The 17,994-nt window shown below is 48.2% G+C and overlaps 1 protein-coding gene across 1 annotated transcript in view; it reads right to left on the bottom strand.

The window, feature by feature from the left end:
* Positions 1–17,994, bottom strand: part of ggcx (gamma-glutamyl carboxylase) — a 60,335-nt gene that overhangs the window by 17,586 nt on the left and 24,755 nt on the right. Inside the window, exons 7-8 of the mRNA XM_069917691.1 lie at positions 14,811–14,974; positions 12,031–12,326 (exon numbers count right to left, since the gene is read on the bottom strand). Coding sequence (XP_069773792.1) covers positions 12,031–12,326; positions 14,811–14,974 — 460 coding nt within the window. The remainder of the gene's footprint in view (positions 1–12,030; positions 12,327–14,810; positions 14,975–17,994) is intronic.

Below are 17,994 nucleotides of genomic sequence, written 5' to 3'. Positions count from 1 at the left end.
CTAATGACCCCTTGTTCCAATCTCCCCTACCCTCAGGGAAAAGAGCCTATTCACATCTACTCTATCTATTCCCTTTATAATTTTATATACCTCTATCAAATTCCCTCTCAACCTTCTAAGTTCAAATGAATAAACTCCCAGTCTACTCATTCTTTCTCCATATTCAAGATACTGCAATCCAGGCAACATTTTCGTAAACCTTCTCTGTGCCCTCTCTACCTTATTGATATCCTTCCTTATAATTTGGAGACCAGAACTGCACACATACTCCAATCTTGGCCTCACCAATGCCTTAAACAGTCTCAACATCACTTCCAAGCTCCTATATTCTATGCTATGATTTATAAAGGCCAGTATACCAAAAGCCTTCTTCACCACCCTATCTACATGGGAATCCACCTTGATCTGGGGTGGGCAAGGCTACCGGCCACCGTTCTGTCAATAGGGGCTCTATCGAGAGCATCTTGGCTGGCTGCATCACAGTGTAGTCTGGTTACTGAGATCGATCTAAAGGACCACAAGATTAACAGAGGTCTCTCATCCACCCTTAACATCAAAGGGATATAATAGGATCGTTGTTTAAAGAGGGCTCACAAAATTGTTGAGGCCTCCTACCACCCCACATGGTAACAGGCCAATACAGCCCTATGAATCTGTGCTGCCCAACTACACCCCATTAACCTGTACCCTAAAATTAACAGAAAGAACAAAGTAACCAAATTTATAATTAAATCGATGGAAGAAATGCAACTTTTGGATATATGGAGGAAACAACACCCAAAGGAAAAGGAATATTCATATTACTCGGCTAGACATAAAACATACTCAAGAATAGACCTATTTTTGTTATCAGCTCATATGCAAGATAGAGTAAAAAAAACAGAATATAAAGCTAGAATACCGGACCATTCACCCTTAATATTGACAGTAAAGTTAGAGGACATCCCTTCAAGAATGTATAGATGGAGATTAAACACCATGTTACTTAAAAGGCAGGATTTTAGAGAATTTATTGAAAAACAAATTAAAATGTATTTTGAAATAAATACGGAATCAGTGGAAGATAAGTTTATACTATGGGATGCAATGAAAGCATTCATTAGAGGGCAAATAATAAGTTATGTAACCAAGATGAAGAAGGACTATAATCAGGAAACAGAGCAGTTGGAAAGGGAAATAGTAAATATAGAAAAAGAATTAGTAATGAAGGAAGATATTACTAAAAGAAGAGAATTGGCGGATAAAAAAATAAAATATGAAACACTACAAACATATAAGGTGGAGAAAAATATAATGAAGACAAAACAGAAATATTATGAACTAGGTGAAAAAACGCACAAAATCCTAGCATGGCAGCTTAAGACAGAACAAGCTAAGAAAATGGTATTGGCATCAAGGAAAAAAGACAAACAAATTACATATAATCCAAAAGAAATTAAGGAAAACTTTAGAGAATTCTATGAACAATTATACAGAACTGAAAACGAAGGGAAAGAAGGGAAAATAGATGAATTTCTGACTAAAATTGAACTACCAAAACTACAAATAGAGGAACAAAATAAATTAACAGAGCCATTTGGAATAGTAGAAATACAAGAGATAATAAAAAAAATTACCAAATAATAAGACACCAGGAGAGGATGGATTCCCAATAGAATTCTACAAAACATTTAAAGACTTATTAATTCCGCCCCTCCTGGAAGTAATCAACCAGATTGATGAAACACAAAGCTTACCAGATTCATGTAAAACAGCAATAATTACAGTAATACTAAAGCAAGGGAAAGATCCTCTCTCACCAATGTCATATAGACCAATATCTTTACTTAACACAGATTATAAGATAATAGCTAAACTATTAGCAAACAGATTAACAGAGCATGTACCGAAAATGGTAAATTTAGACCAAACTGGATTTATCAAAAAAAGACGCACAACAGACAATATTTGTAAATTTATTAACTTAATTCATGCAGTAGAAGGAAATAAAGCACCTACAGTAGCAGTTGCTTTAGACGCAGAGAAGGCCTTTGACAGAGTAGAATGGAATTATTTGTTCAAAGTATTGCAAAAATTCAGTTTACCAGAGAAGTATATTAATTGGATTAAAGCATTATATAAGGGACCATTAGCGAAAGTGACAGTAAATGGACTTGTATCAAAGCAATTTAACTTAAGCAGGTCAACACGGCAGGGATGCCCACTATCACCTTTATTGTTTGCGTTTCCTATAGAACCACTAGCAGAATTGATAAGAATAGATAATAATATAAAAGGAATAAAAATAAAAGACAAGGAATATAAAATCAGTTTATTTGCGGATGATGTTATAGTGTACTTAACAGAACCAGAACTATCAATAAAAGAATTATATAAGAAATTGAAGGAATATGGAGAAGTGTCGGGTTACAAGATAAACGTAAATAAAAGTGAAGCAATGCCTATGAATAATGCGGATTTCTCAAAATTTAAGAAGGAATCACCATTTAGATGGCAAATGCAAGCAATAAGATACCTAGGTGTACAAATAAACAAAAATCTCGGCCAACTATATAAACTCTAATTATCCACTAATGAAAAAATTACAGGACGATTTAGAGCATTGGAAAGATTTACCACTAACACTAATAGGAAGGATAAACTGTATTAAAATGAACATTTTTCCAAGGATATTATACTTATTTCAGGCATTGCCAATACAACTGACAGAGAAATTCTTCAAGGAGTTAAAGAAAATAATAAGGAAATTTTTATGGAGAGGGGGGAAACCGAGGATAGCACTAGATAAATTAACAGAATGGTATAAACAAGGAGGCTTACAACTGCCAAACTTTAAAAATTATTATAGAGCCGCACAATTAAGATACCAATCAGATTTTTATCAAACAAGGGAAAAGCCAGATTGGACGAGATTAGAATGAGATAAAATAGGGGAAAAGATACCTGAACACATATTATATAAATGGGATGAAAAATTGATACAACATAGAAGTTCTCCAGTATTACATCATCTCCTCAATATTTGGAAGAAGATTCATGTAGAAAGAAATAAAACAAATTATCAATTACCAAAACTAATATTGACGCAAAACAAGTTACTCCCTTTTACAATAGATAACCTTTCCTTCAGAGAATGGGAAAAAAAAGGGATTAAAAGAATAGAAAATTGTTTTTCAGGAAATAGATTCTTATCCTTTGAACAAATGAAAGATAAGTACAATATAACTCAAGATACAGCGCTGGCATATTACCAATTGAGATCCTACTTGAAGGATAAATTAGGAAGCAGTTTGAGTTTGCCAGAGGGAAGTAACCTTGAATATGTGATTACAGATACAATGATAATCAAAAGATTTATAACAAATATGTATATTAAACTGCAAGAAAAGGAGAATGAGGAAACAAATGGTAAAACTAAACAAAAATGGGAACAAGATTTAAATATAAAGATAAAAAAGGAAACATGGGAGAAGTTATGCTCCGGAACGATGAGAAATACAATAAATACGAGGTTACGTATGATACAATATAACTGGATACACAGGCTATACATTACACCTCAAAAGTTAAATAAATGGGACCCAACAGTATCTGATAGATGTTTTCGATGTAAAAAAGAAATGGGAACAACAATTCATGCAATCTGGACATGTGAGGAAGTAAAAAAATTTTGGGAAGATCTAAATCAGATATTAAATAAAATAACAGAAAACAATATACCAAAGAATCCAAAGATCTTCCTCCTAAGTAACATAAAAAACAAAGAATTTGGAATTGATTTGGAGGATGCACAAAAAAGATTTGTTAAGATAGCTCTAGCCGTAGCAAAAAAATGTATTATGTCAACCTGGAAATTGGAAGATAATTTGAAAATACAACAATGGTATATAGAAATGAATAAATGTATTCCATTAGAAAAAATAACATATAGTTTAAGAAATAATATTGAAATATTCGAACAAATATGGGAGCCTTACATTAAATACAATAGCGAAAACCTACCGGGGACAATCATTACCTAAGTTGATGGAAGGAGAAGGAAATGAAAAGAATGGACTCAGTAGAATTTCTGGTGTATTTTTGTTGAGTGACAACATTGTCTGACTGGTTTAATGTATCCTAGATTGGATACCTTAAATGGACGGGAGGGGGGGGGTGGGAGGGGTGGGTTGGGAGGAGGGAGGGGGGGGGAGAAAATGGCACTGTATATGTGTGAAAAGGAAAAAGTGTGTACCATGGTTAATGTGATTTATGGTGTGAAAAATAAAAAATTAAATAAAAAAAAGAAACATCGCATCATGGAAGTCACAAGTTCCGTTATCCTCTGAAAGCAACTCAACACGAATGTCAGTTTTGAGAAGTCTGATGACTTGGTGTTACTCCATAATTAGTTCTGAACATCAGCTTAGAGATTCTGAGTTTCAACACAAGATTTCTAAGACTGAACTTTGAATTGACTTTTCAGAATTGTGCCTAAGCTGTAATGGTTTGGGTAATCCACACACAGAAATATATTTGTGCATAGTTGGAGTTAAGTAAGATGTTATATTAATAGTTATTAATAAAAATTATTGTTTTAAACCTGTACCCTGGTATGATTTTTTTTAACAATGGGGAGGGGGGAAACTGGAGTTTCCGGGGAAAACCCACGCCGACACGTGGAGAACGTACAAGATCCTTACAGACAGCACGGGATTCGAACTCAGCTGGCACTGTAAAGGCGTTCCACTAACCACTATGCCAACCATGCCTTCCCAGTCTTCCAGCTACGCCCGTCAGGAAAGAGATACAGAAATATCAGAGCCAGAACCACCAGGCTAAGAAACAGCTTCTTCCCACAGGAAGAGAGAATGCTGTATGCCTCCCCATGACACTATTATTTATTAATAATATTTAATTTGTGTACTGTGTATATGTATCTTTTTGTCTGTATGTGCATTATGTCAGTACGTGTGTTTTGTACTGTTCTGCACCGTGAACCAGAGAACACTGTTTCGTCAGGTTGTACTGGTACAATCGGCTGACAAATAAACTTGAACTTGTAAAACAAAGAGGTGGAGTGAAATACAAAAGTATGCAGAAGCTGTGATTGTCGTAAAAACACACAGAAATACTAGAGGAACTCACCCGGTCTCACAGCGTCCATAGGAGGTAAAAATATATTACCGAAGTTTCGGGCCTGAGCCCTTCTTCAAGGTATAAGCAAGGATCAGGAAGGCGGCAGAATAAAGACTGAAGACTGGCCGGGGGAGGAGTCCAGACCAACAGAAGGTGTTAATTGGATATGGTAAGAGGAAAGGTGAGAATTGATTTTGGCTCTGTGAAAGGAGACTGAGGGAAAGGGCTGGATGGTTGGAGTTTGTCAAATGTGTTCAGGGTAGTTATCTAAATCAATACATATAAGAACTGACTGGAGAAGGGGCCGTATTGGATCTTCTATTAGAGAATGAGATAGGTCAGGTGACAGAGGTTTGTGTTGGGGAACACTTTGGGTTCAGTGATCATGATGCTATTAGTTTTAGGTTAACAATGGAGGAGGATAGGCCTGGGCCTAAGGGTGAGCTTCTTGATTGGAATAAGGCTAATTTCGAGGAGATGCAAAAAGATTTAGAGGGTGTGGATTGGGAGAATTTATTTTCTGGGAAGGAGGTAACATATAAATGGAGGTTATTCAAAGGGGAAATTTTGAGAGTGCAGGGTCAAGATGTCCCTGTGAGGATTAAGGGAAAGGTTAGAAAATATAGGGAGACTTGGGATTCAAGGGATATTGGGAATTTGGTTCGGAGGACGAGGGATGTGTACAACAGGTATAGACAGCAGGGAATAAATGAGGTATTTAAGGAATATAAAGATGCAAAAAAAATCTTAAGAAAAAATTAGAAAGTCTAAAAGAAGATACGCGACTGCTTTGGCAGACAAGGTAAAAATAAATCCAAAGGGTTTCTACAGGTACATTAAAAGTAAAAGAATAGTGAGGGATAAAATTGAACCCTTTGAGGATCAGAGGGGGAAGGTACACAAGGAGTCAGAAGAGATGGGGGAAATTTTAAATGATTTTTTTTTCTTCAGTCCTGGATAATATACAGATTAATGAGGAGGTAGTACTGGCTACTTTAAAGAGAATCAAGATGGATAAATCTCTGGGTCCTGACAAGACATTCCCTCGGACCTTGAGGGAGGTTAGTATAGAAATAACAGGGGCTCTGACAGAAATATTTAAAATGTCCTTAGTCACAGGGGTGTTGCTGGAGGATTGGAGGGTAGCTCATGTTGTTCCACTGTTTAAAAAAAGTTTCTATATGTAAGCGGGTAATTAAAGGCCTGTGAGTCTGATGTTGGTGGTGGGTAAATTAATGGAGAGTGTTCTTAGAGATGGAATTTACAATTATTTGGATAGACAGGGACTGATTAGGAGTAGTCAACATGGTTTTGTATGTGGTAGATTATGTTTAACAAATCTTATAATTTACTAAGGTAAGGCTGTGGATGTTGTTTATATGGATTTTAGTTAGGCCTTTGACAAGGTTCCACACAAGAGGTTATTTAGGAAGGTTCAATCATTTGGTATTAATATTGAAGTGAAATAGATTCAATAATGGTTGGATGGGAGATGCCAGAGAGTAATGGTGGAAAACTGTTTGTCAATTGGTGGTAGGTGACTTGAAGGGCCTCAAGGATTGGTACTGGATCCATTGTTGTTTGTCATATATATTAATGATCTGGATTTTAGGGTGGTAAATTGAATTAGTAAGTATGTAGATGATACTAAGATTGGTGGTGTTATGGACAGTTTCAAAGCTGAGGGATATAAGCCAGTTAAAAGAGATGGGCAGAAAGATGGCAGATGGAGTCTAATACTGAGAGGTGTGAGGTTCTACATTTTGGTAGGAAGAATCAGCAAAAGTCATACACGTTAAATGGTGGACAATTGAGGAGTGCAGTAGAACAAGAGGAATTCTGGTACATAATTCCCTGAAAGTGAAGTCACATGTAGATAAGGTGGTGAAGAAAGCTTTTGGTAATGTTGGCCTTCATGAATCAGAGTATTGAGTACAGGAGTTGGGATTTCATGTTGAAGTTGTATAAGGCAATGTTGAGGTCAAATATGGAATATTGTGTGCAGTTTTGGTCACCAAATTATGAAAAGGATAAAAACAAAATGGAAAGAGTGAAGAGGAGATTTACAAGAATGTTGCCTGGGTTTCAGGGTTTGAGTTACAGGGAAAGTTTAAACAGGCTAGGACTTTATTCCCTGGAGCGTAGAAGATTGAGGGGTGATTTGATATTTAAAATTATGAGGGGGACAGATAGAGTAAATGTGAGTGGGGAAGATTCAAACAAGAGGACATGGATTGAGATTGAAGGGGGAAAAGTTTAGGGGAAACACGAGGGGGAATTTCTTCACTCAGAGGGTGGTAGGACTGTGGATGAGCTTTCGGCCAAAGTGGTAGATGCGGGCTCAATTTTAATATTTAAGGAAAAGTTGGACAGGTATATGGATGAGAGAGGTATGGGCTGGGTGCAGGTCAATGGGACTAGATGAAAGAAGGTGTTCGGCATGGACTAGAAGGGCCGAACTGGCCTGTTTCTGTGCTGTAATTGTTTTATGGTTATATATGGGATGAGAGAAAGAGACTCAGTTTTTTTTGGGGGGGCGGTGGAGGAGACATAGGGAAAGATGGGAGAAGGGGGAGTGCTAATACAAACCAAAAAAAAAAAAAAAAAAAATCGACAATAACGCCATCTGGTTGGAGGCTGCCAGACGGAAGATGAGGTGCAGTTCCTTCAATTTGTGGGTGGTCTCAGTCTGGCAGTGCATGAGACTGGACAGATATGTCAGCAAGGGAGTTGGGACGGGGAATTGAAATGGGTGGACAAAGCCGAGGTGCTCAACAAAGTGATCTCCCAGTCTGTGCCCAGTCTATCTGATGTTGAGGTGATCACCGGATGCAGTAGGTGACCCCTGTAGATTCACAAGTGAAACGTTGCTTCACTTGAAGGACTGCTTGGGACCAGAGTGGTGGTGAGAGAGGAGGTGTGGGTGCAAATCGAGCATCTCCTGTGGTCACAGGGGTAGGTCCCAAGGGGTAGGTCCCAAGGGGATAATTGGTGGAGTGCAGAAAGGGAAGTCATGGAGGGAACAGTCCATACAGAAGGCAGAGAGGGAAGGAGAAGTATCTTGTGGTGGCATCATGTAGTAGATGGCGGAAATGGCGCAGGAGGAGGTGTTGGACACAGAGGCAGTGGGGTGGACAAGAGGAATACTGCCCTTGTTGTGCGTGGGGGTAGAGAGGGCCAGGGCAGATGTGGGAGTAATGGAGGATATGCAGGTGAGGGCTGAGGTGATGGTGGTAGAGGGAAGGCCACCTTGTTTGATGATGGAGGACATCGCTGATGATCTGGCATGGAAGCTTGTTCACCACCAGTTTAGGCTTGTTCGAGGAATCCACATTCACAGATGAGCATGGAATGAGAAGATACAATGCCAATTTGTAGGAGGTGCATAAATATTGGCAGCGGCCTGATGAGCTGAAAGCCTACGGTTGTTCTGGAAATACTCCATGAGAGAGAGACAGTTTTATTTCTGCCATATGGAGAATCGCTCCCATCTAGTGACCTGTTTGAGAATGGCAGGTCTACATCAAACAACCCTGAACCCACAGTATTCCCAACACAGAGCCTGTAAAACTGCTTCGCCTGCCAGTAACACGATTACCACTGAACAGTTGACAGAAAGGAGTGACATTCAATGGGGCAGAGCCAGATCGTTGACCACTTGCCACCTCCCTTCACCCCCAAACACACTGCTCCCCTGATGACTCAAGGGGCTGCGGATACTGAACTACAAGCTGCTGGGGGGAGCGAGTGGGTCGGGCGGGGGAGCGAGTGGGTCGGGCGGGGGAGCGAGTGGGTCGGGCGGGGGAGCGAGTGGGTCGGGCGGGGGAGCGAGTGGGTCGGGCGGGGGAGCGAGTGGGTCGGGCGGGGGAGCGAGTGGGTCGGGCGGGGGAGCGAGTGGGTCGGGCGGGGGAGCGAGTGGGTCGGGCGGGGGAGCGAGTGGGTCGGGCGGGGGAGCGAGTGGGTCGGGCGGGGGAGCGAGTGGGTCGGGCGGGGGAGCGAGTGGGTCGGGCGGGGGAGCGAGTGGGTCGGGCGGGGGAGCGAGTGGGTCGGGCGGGGGAGCGAGTGGGTCGGGCGGGGGAGCGAGTGGGTCGGGCGGGGGAGCGAGTGGGTCGGGCGGGGGAGCGAGTGGGTCGGGCGGGGGAGCGAGTGGGTCGGGCGGGGGAGCGAGTGGGTCGGGCGGGGGAGCGAGTGGGTCGGGCGGGGGAGCGAGTGGGTCGGGCGGGGGAGCGAGTGGGTCGGGCGGGGGAGCGAGTGGGTCGGGCGGGGGAGCGAGTGGGTCGGGCGGGGGAGCGAGTGGGTCGGGCGGGGGAGCGAGTGGGTCGGGCGGGGGAGCGAGTGGGTCGGGCGGGGGAGCGAGTGGGTCGGGCGGGGGAGCGAGTGGGTCGGGCGGGGGAGCGAGTGGGTCGGGCGGGGGAGCGAGTGGGTCGGGCGGGGGAGCGAGTGGGTCGGGCGGGGGAGCGAGTGGGTCGGGCGGGGGAGCGAGTGGGTCGGGCGGGGGAGCGAGTGGGTCGGGCGGGGGAGCGAGTGGGTCGGGCGGGGGAGCGAGTGGGTCGGGCGGGGGAGCGAGTGGGTCGGGCGGGGGAGCGAGTGGGTCGGGCGGGGGAGCGAGTGGGTCGGGCGGGGGAGCGAGTGGGTCGGGCGGGGGAGCGAGTGGGTCGGGCGGGGGAGCGAGTGGGTCGGGCGGGGGAGCGAGTGGGTCGGGCGGGGGAGCGAGTGGGTCGGGCGGGGGAGCGAGTGGGTCGGGCGGGGGAGCGAGTGGGTCGGGCGGGGGAGCGAGTGGGTCGGGCGGGGGAGCGAGTGGGTCGGGCGGGGGAGCGAGTGGGTCGGGCGGGGGAGCGAGTGGGTCGGGCGGGGGAGCGAGTGGGTCGGGCGGGGGAGCGAGTGGGTCGGGCGGGGGAGCGAGTGGGTCGGGCGGGGGAGCGAGTGGGTCGGGCGGGGGAGCGAGTGGGTCGGGCGGGGGAGCGAGTGGGTCGGGCGGGGGAGCGAGTGGGTCGGGCGGGGGAGCGAGTGGGTCGGGCGGGGGAGCGAGTGGGTCGGGCGGGGGAGCGAGTGGGTCGGGCGGGGGAGCGAGTGGGTCGGGCGGGGGAGCGAGTGGGTCGGGCGGGGGAGCGAGTGGGTCGGGCGGGGGAGCGAGTGGGTCGGGCGGGGGAGCGAGTGGGTCGGGCAGGGGAGCGAGTGGGTCGGGCGGGGGAGCGAGTGGGTCGGGCGGGGGAGCGAGTGGGTCGGGCGGGGGAGCGAGTGGGTCGGGCGGGGGAGCGAGTGGGTCGGGCGGGGGAGCGAGTGGGTCGGGCGGGGGAGCGAGTGGGTCGGGCGGGGGAGCGAGTGGGTCGGGCGGGGGAGCGAGTGGGTCGGGCGGGGGAGCGAGTGGGTCGGGCGGGGGAGCGAGTGGGTCGGGCGGGGGAGCGAGTGGGTCGGGCGGGGGAGCGAGTGGGTCGGGCGGGGGAGCGAGTGGGTCGGGCGGGGGAGCGAGTGGGTCGGGCGGGGGAGCGAGTGGGTCGGGCGGGGGAGCGAGTGGGTCGGGCGGGGGAGCGAGTGGGTCGGGCGGGGGAGCGAGTGGGTCGGGCGGGGGAGCGAGTGGGTCGGGCGGGGGAGCGAGTGGGTCGGGCGGGGGAGCGAGTGGGTCGGGCGGGGGAGCGAGTGGGTCGGGCGGGGGAGCGAGTGGGTCGGGCGGGGGAGCGAGTGGGTCGGGCGGGGGAGCGAGTGGGTCGGGCGGGGGAGCGAGTGGGTCGGGCGGGGGAGCGAGTGGGTCGGGCGGGGGAGCGAGTGGGTCGGGCGGGGGAGCGAGTGGGTCGGGCGGGGGAGCGAGTGGGTCGGGCGGGGGAGCGAGTGGGTCGGGCGGGGGAGCGAGTGGGTCGGGCGGGGGAGCGAGTGGGTCGGGCGGGGGAGCGAGTGGGTCGGGCGGGGGAGCGAGTGGGTCGGGCGGGGGAGCGAGTGGGTCGGGCGGGGGAGCGAGTGGGTCGGGCGGGGGAGCGAGTGGGTCGGGCGGGGGAGCGAGTGGGTCGGGCGGGGGAGCGAGTGGGTCGGGCGGGGGAGCGAGTGGGTCGGGCGGGGGAGCGAGTGGGTCGGGCGGGGGAGCGAGTGGGTCGGGCGGGGGAGCGAGTGGGTCGGGCGGGGGAGCGAGTGGGTCGGGCGGGGGAGCGAGTGGGTCGGGCGGGGGAGCGAGTGGGTCGGGCGGGGGAGCGAGTGGGTCAGGCGGGGGAGCGAGTGGTATGTAAGTGATGGGTTGTCCGAGGGAGGGAGTGAGGATGATGTACAGGTGGGACCCAGTGGGCAGGGACAGAGTTAGGAGAAAGGACACAAGAGTTGCAGACGCTGTGACTGAGTAACACAGAACACGGAGGAGTCAGCAGACATCTGGCGTCATAGGGGTAAAGATATATTACCGACGTTTCAGGCCTGAGCCCTTCTTCAAGGTATAAGAACAAGGAAGGCATCAGGATAAAGACTGGCTGGGGGAGGAGTCCAGATCAACAAAAGGGATAAGCTGGATAAGAGGAGGTGATAATGGAATTTGGCTCTGTGAAAGGAGACAGAGATTATGAGGGAGACAGAGATTATGAGAGAGGGAGATAAATGGAGATAAGGGGAAGGTGACAGAGGGGAGGGATTTTTTAAATGGAAATCAGGGAAGTTGATGTTAATTTCATCCAGTTGGAGGGTGCCCAGACTGAAGATATGTCCTTGGTCACCACCCAAACCTCACTGGGGGTACAGTCCTTGTGCCCCCTAGGATCACCTGCCATCTGAATACCCATTCTGGTGAACAGAGGACTTTCAGAGCCTTGGAGCTGGGTCTTTGGGTGCTACTGCTGGAGAGTGATGAGCGCCTGAAAGACTGGCAGGGATTTCCCTTTCCAGCTCGGCAACCCACCCCCACACCCCCCGCCCCCCCCCCCACCAGCCACCACCCACCTGTGTAATGAAATGTGAATATGGTAAAAAGAACTGCTCTGCTGTGTAGACGACGACGAAAATGGCCCCCAGCTTCTGTCGAAACGTGAGAGGTGCCTTTGCGCTGACACACCGCTGACCTCTGCCCTGGCCCTCTAGTCCCTTCGCGGGATACGCACACGAATCGCTCTGCTGTGGCGGACCAGTGAGAGGGAGCAGGCTCTTCAGAAAACCCGGAAACTTCTGAATTATCGGTCTCGGCCAGTTGGGGTAGCAAAAGAGTGGAGACGTCGCCAGCATTGTGTAGGAGAACATACCTGAAAAGGAAATATTCCAAGTAATAAACAAAGTAATAAAATACCCGTTATCTGGAATTCAAGCAACCGGCAAAAAAAATTCACAAAATAAATAGGTACAAAATACAAAAGTTTAAAATTGGCACTCTCTAGCAGTTAGTTCGCCAATGACGTAATCTCAAGCAACCGGCAAATTCATTTATCCGGCATCTACCAATTCCCATAGGTAATGAAATTCAGGTTTTACTGTATAAACAATCCTAAAACATAGACCCAAGCCCTTGTGTAAACCTCAAGTCTGATGCCCACCCTTCTACAGAGTTGTCATGTCTCAAAAGTGACAGAATGACCCTAGAATTGGTTTCAGTGCATATGGGCTTGGGTAGATGGTGAGAAGGGCTCTGAAGGGGAGCTGAGCAAGGGAAAGTGACTGCCAAGCTTCTGCACCAGTTTCTTCAAGAAGACAAGAGAGAGGGGACAGTTTGGGTCATTTTTCCTCGGCGTTTGAAGGGAAATCTTATTCAAACAGATAAGATCCTAAGGGGCTTGGAGTAGATGTTTCCATTATGGGAAAGTCATGAAGTAGAGGACATAGATAGAAAATCACATCGTTTAAAACTGAGAAACTCATATCAGAGAAGTGAATCTCTGTTCCAGAGACATATGGAAATCTGATCATTTGAGTTTTAATTCTCAATTTTATGGAGGCCGCTGGCCATTCTCCTTTTATTGGGACCGTACCTTCATTCCCCATTTTATTGGCATCTTGTCCTAATTCCTTGTTTACTGGGGAAACTCCTAATTCTCCATTTACATTGCATTTTCCAGGTGCCTTCTTTTTATTTCCTGTTGACCGATGTCCTCATAATTCCCCATTTACCAGAGACCCTGGCCTAATTCCTAATTTACTGAATACTTTCCTTATTCTCTATTTAAAAAGATGCTCCCTAATTCTCTCCGGAGCTCTCCCTTAATTCTCCATTTACTGGATTCCCCCTGAATGTACAAATTACCAGGACTCTGCCCAAACAATTCATCTAGTTACACAATAGAGAACAGTGCTGGAGAAGAAACTCAGCATCTAGAGGAAGTAAAGGGTAACCAAGTATCACATGCCCCTGAATATGTGGTGGGAGAAGAGCGGCTCAGTTACCGCAATGCTGTTGCAGCGCCAGCGATTCGGATTCAAATCTGGCGCTGTCTGTAAGGAATTTGTAGGCTCTCCGTGTGTCTGTGTGGGTTTCCTCTGGGTGCTCTGGTTTCCTCCCATCCTTCAAAAAGAATGTACTGGGGGTGGGGGGGGGGGAAAAAAAAAATCGGTTAATTGGGTATAATTGAGCAGCACAGGCTCATGGGCCAGAAGGTCCTGTTACCGTTCTATGTCTAATTTTTTTTAGGAGGAAGGGGTAGGGGAGGAGCACAGGCCAACAGATAACAGCTCATTGGTAGCCATAGGTGGGAGGCTAGAAGAGAAAAGAAAGCTGAGAAATTATGGGGGTGGGGGTATCTCTCTGAATGGAGAGGGTAGGGAGAGCAGAAGGAGACAGGAGGACAGGGAAAGAAGGAGACTCAAGGAAGGAGTTAATGTTGATGTTAATGCCATCCGGTTGGAAGACTTCCCAGCCGGAATAGTAGGCGTTGTTCCTCCTATTTACGGGGAGCAGTTTGGCAGCGCCAGTGTGGGAATAGTGGGTGGAATTAAAATGGTCAGCCACTGGGAGGTCCCTGTTATTGCAGCGGGCACAGCTAAGGCACTCAATGAAGCGATCTCCCACTCTGCGCCCAGTCTCTCCGCTGTAGAGGAGACCACAGTGGGAGCACCGGGTACAGTGGGCGACCCCTGCAGATTTACATGTGAAATGTTGCTTCACTTGGAAGGACGGTTTGGGGCCCTGAGTGGTGGCGAGGGAGGGCTAAATCTTGTTACATTGCTTTTACTAAATTTAATTCCAAGATGGTGATGCCATGATTAGCCACAAAAGAGTTTCACTGTATTTTGGTTCATATGACAGTAAACTAAACTCTAACAATGTCAGATTATTAGATTTTTTTAAAAATTAGACATACAGCACGGTAACAGGCCATTTAAACCCATGAGCCCCTGCTGCCCAATTGGATTCAATTGACCTATAGCCCCCGGTAGGTTCTGAACGATGGGAGGAAACAGGAGCACCAGGAGGAAACCCACACAGACAGATTTGAACCCCAGTCGCTGACGCTGTAACTGCATTGCACTAACCCCTACGCGCTAGTTGGAGAGAAACAAAGGTTTAAATGATTAAGGGTTCTGGAATGCTGGGACAGAACTGGAGACCATGAACACAATGAATGGCGGGGCAGGTTGAGGAGCCGTGGCCCACTGCTACTTTCTTGGGTGGCTCAGCTTTGAGACTCCCCTGCAACACGTAGTGGGGACAGGGTGAGAAAACCAAGCCGGTGGTCATCAGTCTCCTAACCACAGATTAATCGTCAGCAAGAAACGAAGCAGGTAACAGCAGGGGTTACCGATGTTGAAGAGTTGGGAGTTCATGCAGTGGAAGTAGGTGACAAAGGCAATGGCGTAGGGACGGGTGATGTCGAAGAAGAGAAGATATCCAGCTGTGATGTCCAGCACCAGGCCTCCACCGTGCACTACCAGAAGGTTCACCAGCTCCTCTGAAAGCAAGAGCCTGTTCAAGGAGAGACAGGGGAAATGTTAGCACAACGGGTTCTCGAGAAATCACTCCTGGAACTTAACAGCGCAAGAAACAGGAGCAGGATGGCTCCACCATTCAACAAGATCATAGCCAATCTAGCCGTGAGCTCAGCCTGTTCTCCATAACTCTCAATCCTGCTATTCTTCAAACAACTACCTATCCTAGTCTTAAATACATTTAATGAGGCTGCCTGCACTGCTTCTCTGAACAGATTCACTACTCTTTGCAAAAGATATTCTTCCTTAACTTTGTCTTAAATAAACTCCCCCCCCAAATCTTAAGGTTCCCCAAATGCTACACAGCCAATCAGCACCCCGACTTGTACTAGTGATCAAGGCTAGTCCTTCACTTATACAAGGAGTGTGGGACTACAAAGCAAAGGCAAATTAACCCTTCCCACGTGTACCATGGTGACAGAGATTTACAAGCTGGCTGATGTGGTGAGAATGTTGATCTCAATCAAAAAAAATTAGATCGTTATACTTTTAATCGTTTTTGATGTTTTTATAAAAAATACAATGAAGGGAATTAAACTGAAAATACAGTAGTGTGTGTGTGTGTGCGCGTGCGTGTGTGTGTGTGTGTGTGTGTGTGTGCGCGTGTGTGTGTGCGCGCGTGTGTGTGCGCGCGTGTGTGTGTGCGCGTGTGTGTGTGCGCGTGTGTGTGTGCGTACGCACGCGCATATTTTAAGATAAAGCTTCACACAGTATAAACTCAGTCCCCCTTTCACTGCACTGGGTGAGAATTTTTTTTTTAATTAAATATCATCAAAAGTATTATATAAACCCCCCCCACCTAACCTATTCTAATTTTTAAAAAACTGAAAAAAAACCAACTGAGCAGCTTACCCTGAAGGTCGTAGTCGTTTGTGAATTGTACAAACACCGAGTTTAATTGTTTTAATAATCTGGTGCAAACATTAAGTTTAATAATTCAATAGTTCCGTTCAAACGTCTTTATCCACCCAAGCCGACCTGCGACTTGGAGAGAAAAAGAAACCGCCCAGCCTCGCACTGCCAGTCCGCTGCTTTGCCCCCATCGCGCGTCAGGCTTCTTGCAAGAGCCCGGACCTCCAAATGACGGTTCAAGAACTAAGTGGCGTGATCCACCACAGGGTTACAAACATTTTGTAAATTTTGGCTCCTACCACAAATCAAAAAACCCAAGGGTAAGACCATATCTCATCTGGAAGAGTAAATACATCTAATCACATAAGAAACATTTACATCAAATGAAAATAAAACATAAAAGGTCGTCATGTATCTTAAAATTTCACCAATGAATCAAATACATGATATTGTAGCTGCAGCTACACCTGCTCCTGCAAGAACAAACATCAGACGGGTTGAGCTCAGTGAGCAGACTAGTTTATTGCAGGCTGCTGGGCTGTACTTATACTCCCAGCCCGGACCTGGCTGAGAACTGCGCTGGAAGGCGCTGACATCACCTGGGAGTCACATGGTCCCCCAGTGTGGGCTTCTGAGCCCCTTGCTGGGAGGAAGGGAAAACCCCCAATGGTGCCATCTTGGCTGGCTGCCCCACCGCATGATTTACAAGCGGGGTTGGTTCGCCTGCCTTGTGGTGAGCCGCCACACAGCCTCTCCCAGAACCGGCGCCAATGTCCTTTATCGCTGGGCAGCCTTGCTTCTTGGGTTGGGCTACGACCACGGGCTCAGTGGGATCGAGGTGCGCTGGCTTCAGCCTGTCCACGGTAAACAGCTCCCACCTGCTGCCAATGTCCAGCATGAACGTGGAGCTGGAACACTGTACAACCTTGTATGGCCCCTCATACGGTCGCTGCAGCGGTGCCCTGCCGAACGAAAACGTACTACATGGAAAGCAGTTCGCTGGGAACGTGAGACGGGCGGGTGCCACGCCTGAGCAGTGGTGGGAGTTCGAACGAGTCCAAGCGTGCCCTGAGGTGAGGAAGTAGTTCATGTGGCGACCACTGGGGATTGTGAGGTGCATTGACAAACTCACCAGGTAGTGCCAGCGGCGCACCGTAGACCAGTTCAGCAGATAATGCCTGCAGATCTTCCTTGGGAGTGGAGCGGATGCCCAGGAGCACCCAAGGAAGTTCGTCCACCCAGTCGGGACAGGTGAGGCGGGCCATGAGTGCCGACTTAAGGTGGCGGTGCAAACATTCGACCAATCCATTGGCCAGCGGGCGGGTGGTAGGCCATGGTGCAGTGTAGTTGGATCCCCAACCTGTTGGTGAGCTGTGCCCAGAGCGCAGATGTGAAATGGGCGTCCTGATCGCTGGTGAGGTGACCCAGGACGCTGTACTGAGCGACCCAACCATGCAACAATCTCGGGACCAGGAGTCAGTGGAGGCGTCTGGCATCGGGATCGCCTCAGGCCAGCGAGTGGTGCGGTCCACCATCATAAACAGGTAACGGTTGCCGCGGGAAACAGGTAAGGGCCTGATGATGCCAACGTGAATGTGGCTGAACCATTCCTGGATGTGCTCAAACTCCTGTACAGGTCCCCTGGTGTGCCTGTGCACCTTGGACATCTGGCCCAGCCCACGATCTGCTTCAGCATCCCATGCCATACGAACCGTTCTGCCACCATCTCCGGACTGTGGACCTGATGGACAGATGTGATGGAAGGCCTGCCTGCGCCACTGCTGGGGAACCACTGGTCATGGAGTGCCCATGGAGATACCGCGCAGGATGGTACCTTTGCTGCTCGGAGTCGGGAGGTCTTGTAACTTCAGGCTGGTGATGGCAGTCTTGAAGGTTCTTGTCTCCTCATCAGACTTCTGGTCCCGGGCGAGCTGGTCGAAGTCAAGGCCAGGCGTCAGCGCGTAGATGGCCTGTCGCGAGAGTGTATCAGCAACCACATTGTCCTTTCCCACGTGTGCCGAATGTCGGTGGTAAAGTCAGACACAAAGGAGAGGTGACGCTGCTGGCGGGCCAACCAGGGATCCTTTGCCATTGCGAGCGCCTGGGTGAGGGGGTTGTGGTCGGTGAAAATGGTAAAAGTCCTCC

This window comes from Narcine bancroftii, chromosome 2, assembly GCF_036971445.1.
Source record: "Narcine bancroftii isolate sNarBan1 chromosome 2, sNarBan1.hap1, whole genome shotgun sequence".
In the NCBI taxonomy this organism is placed as follows: Eukaryota; Metazoa; Chordata; class Chondrichthyes; order Torpediniformes; family Narcinidae; genus Narcine; species Narcine bancroftii.
Note: the sequence above shows the minus strand (reverse complement) of the source record. Positions and strands in the feature narration are given on the sequence as shown.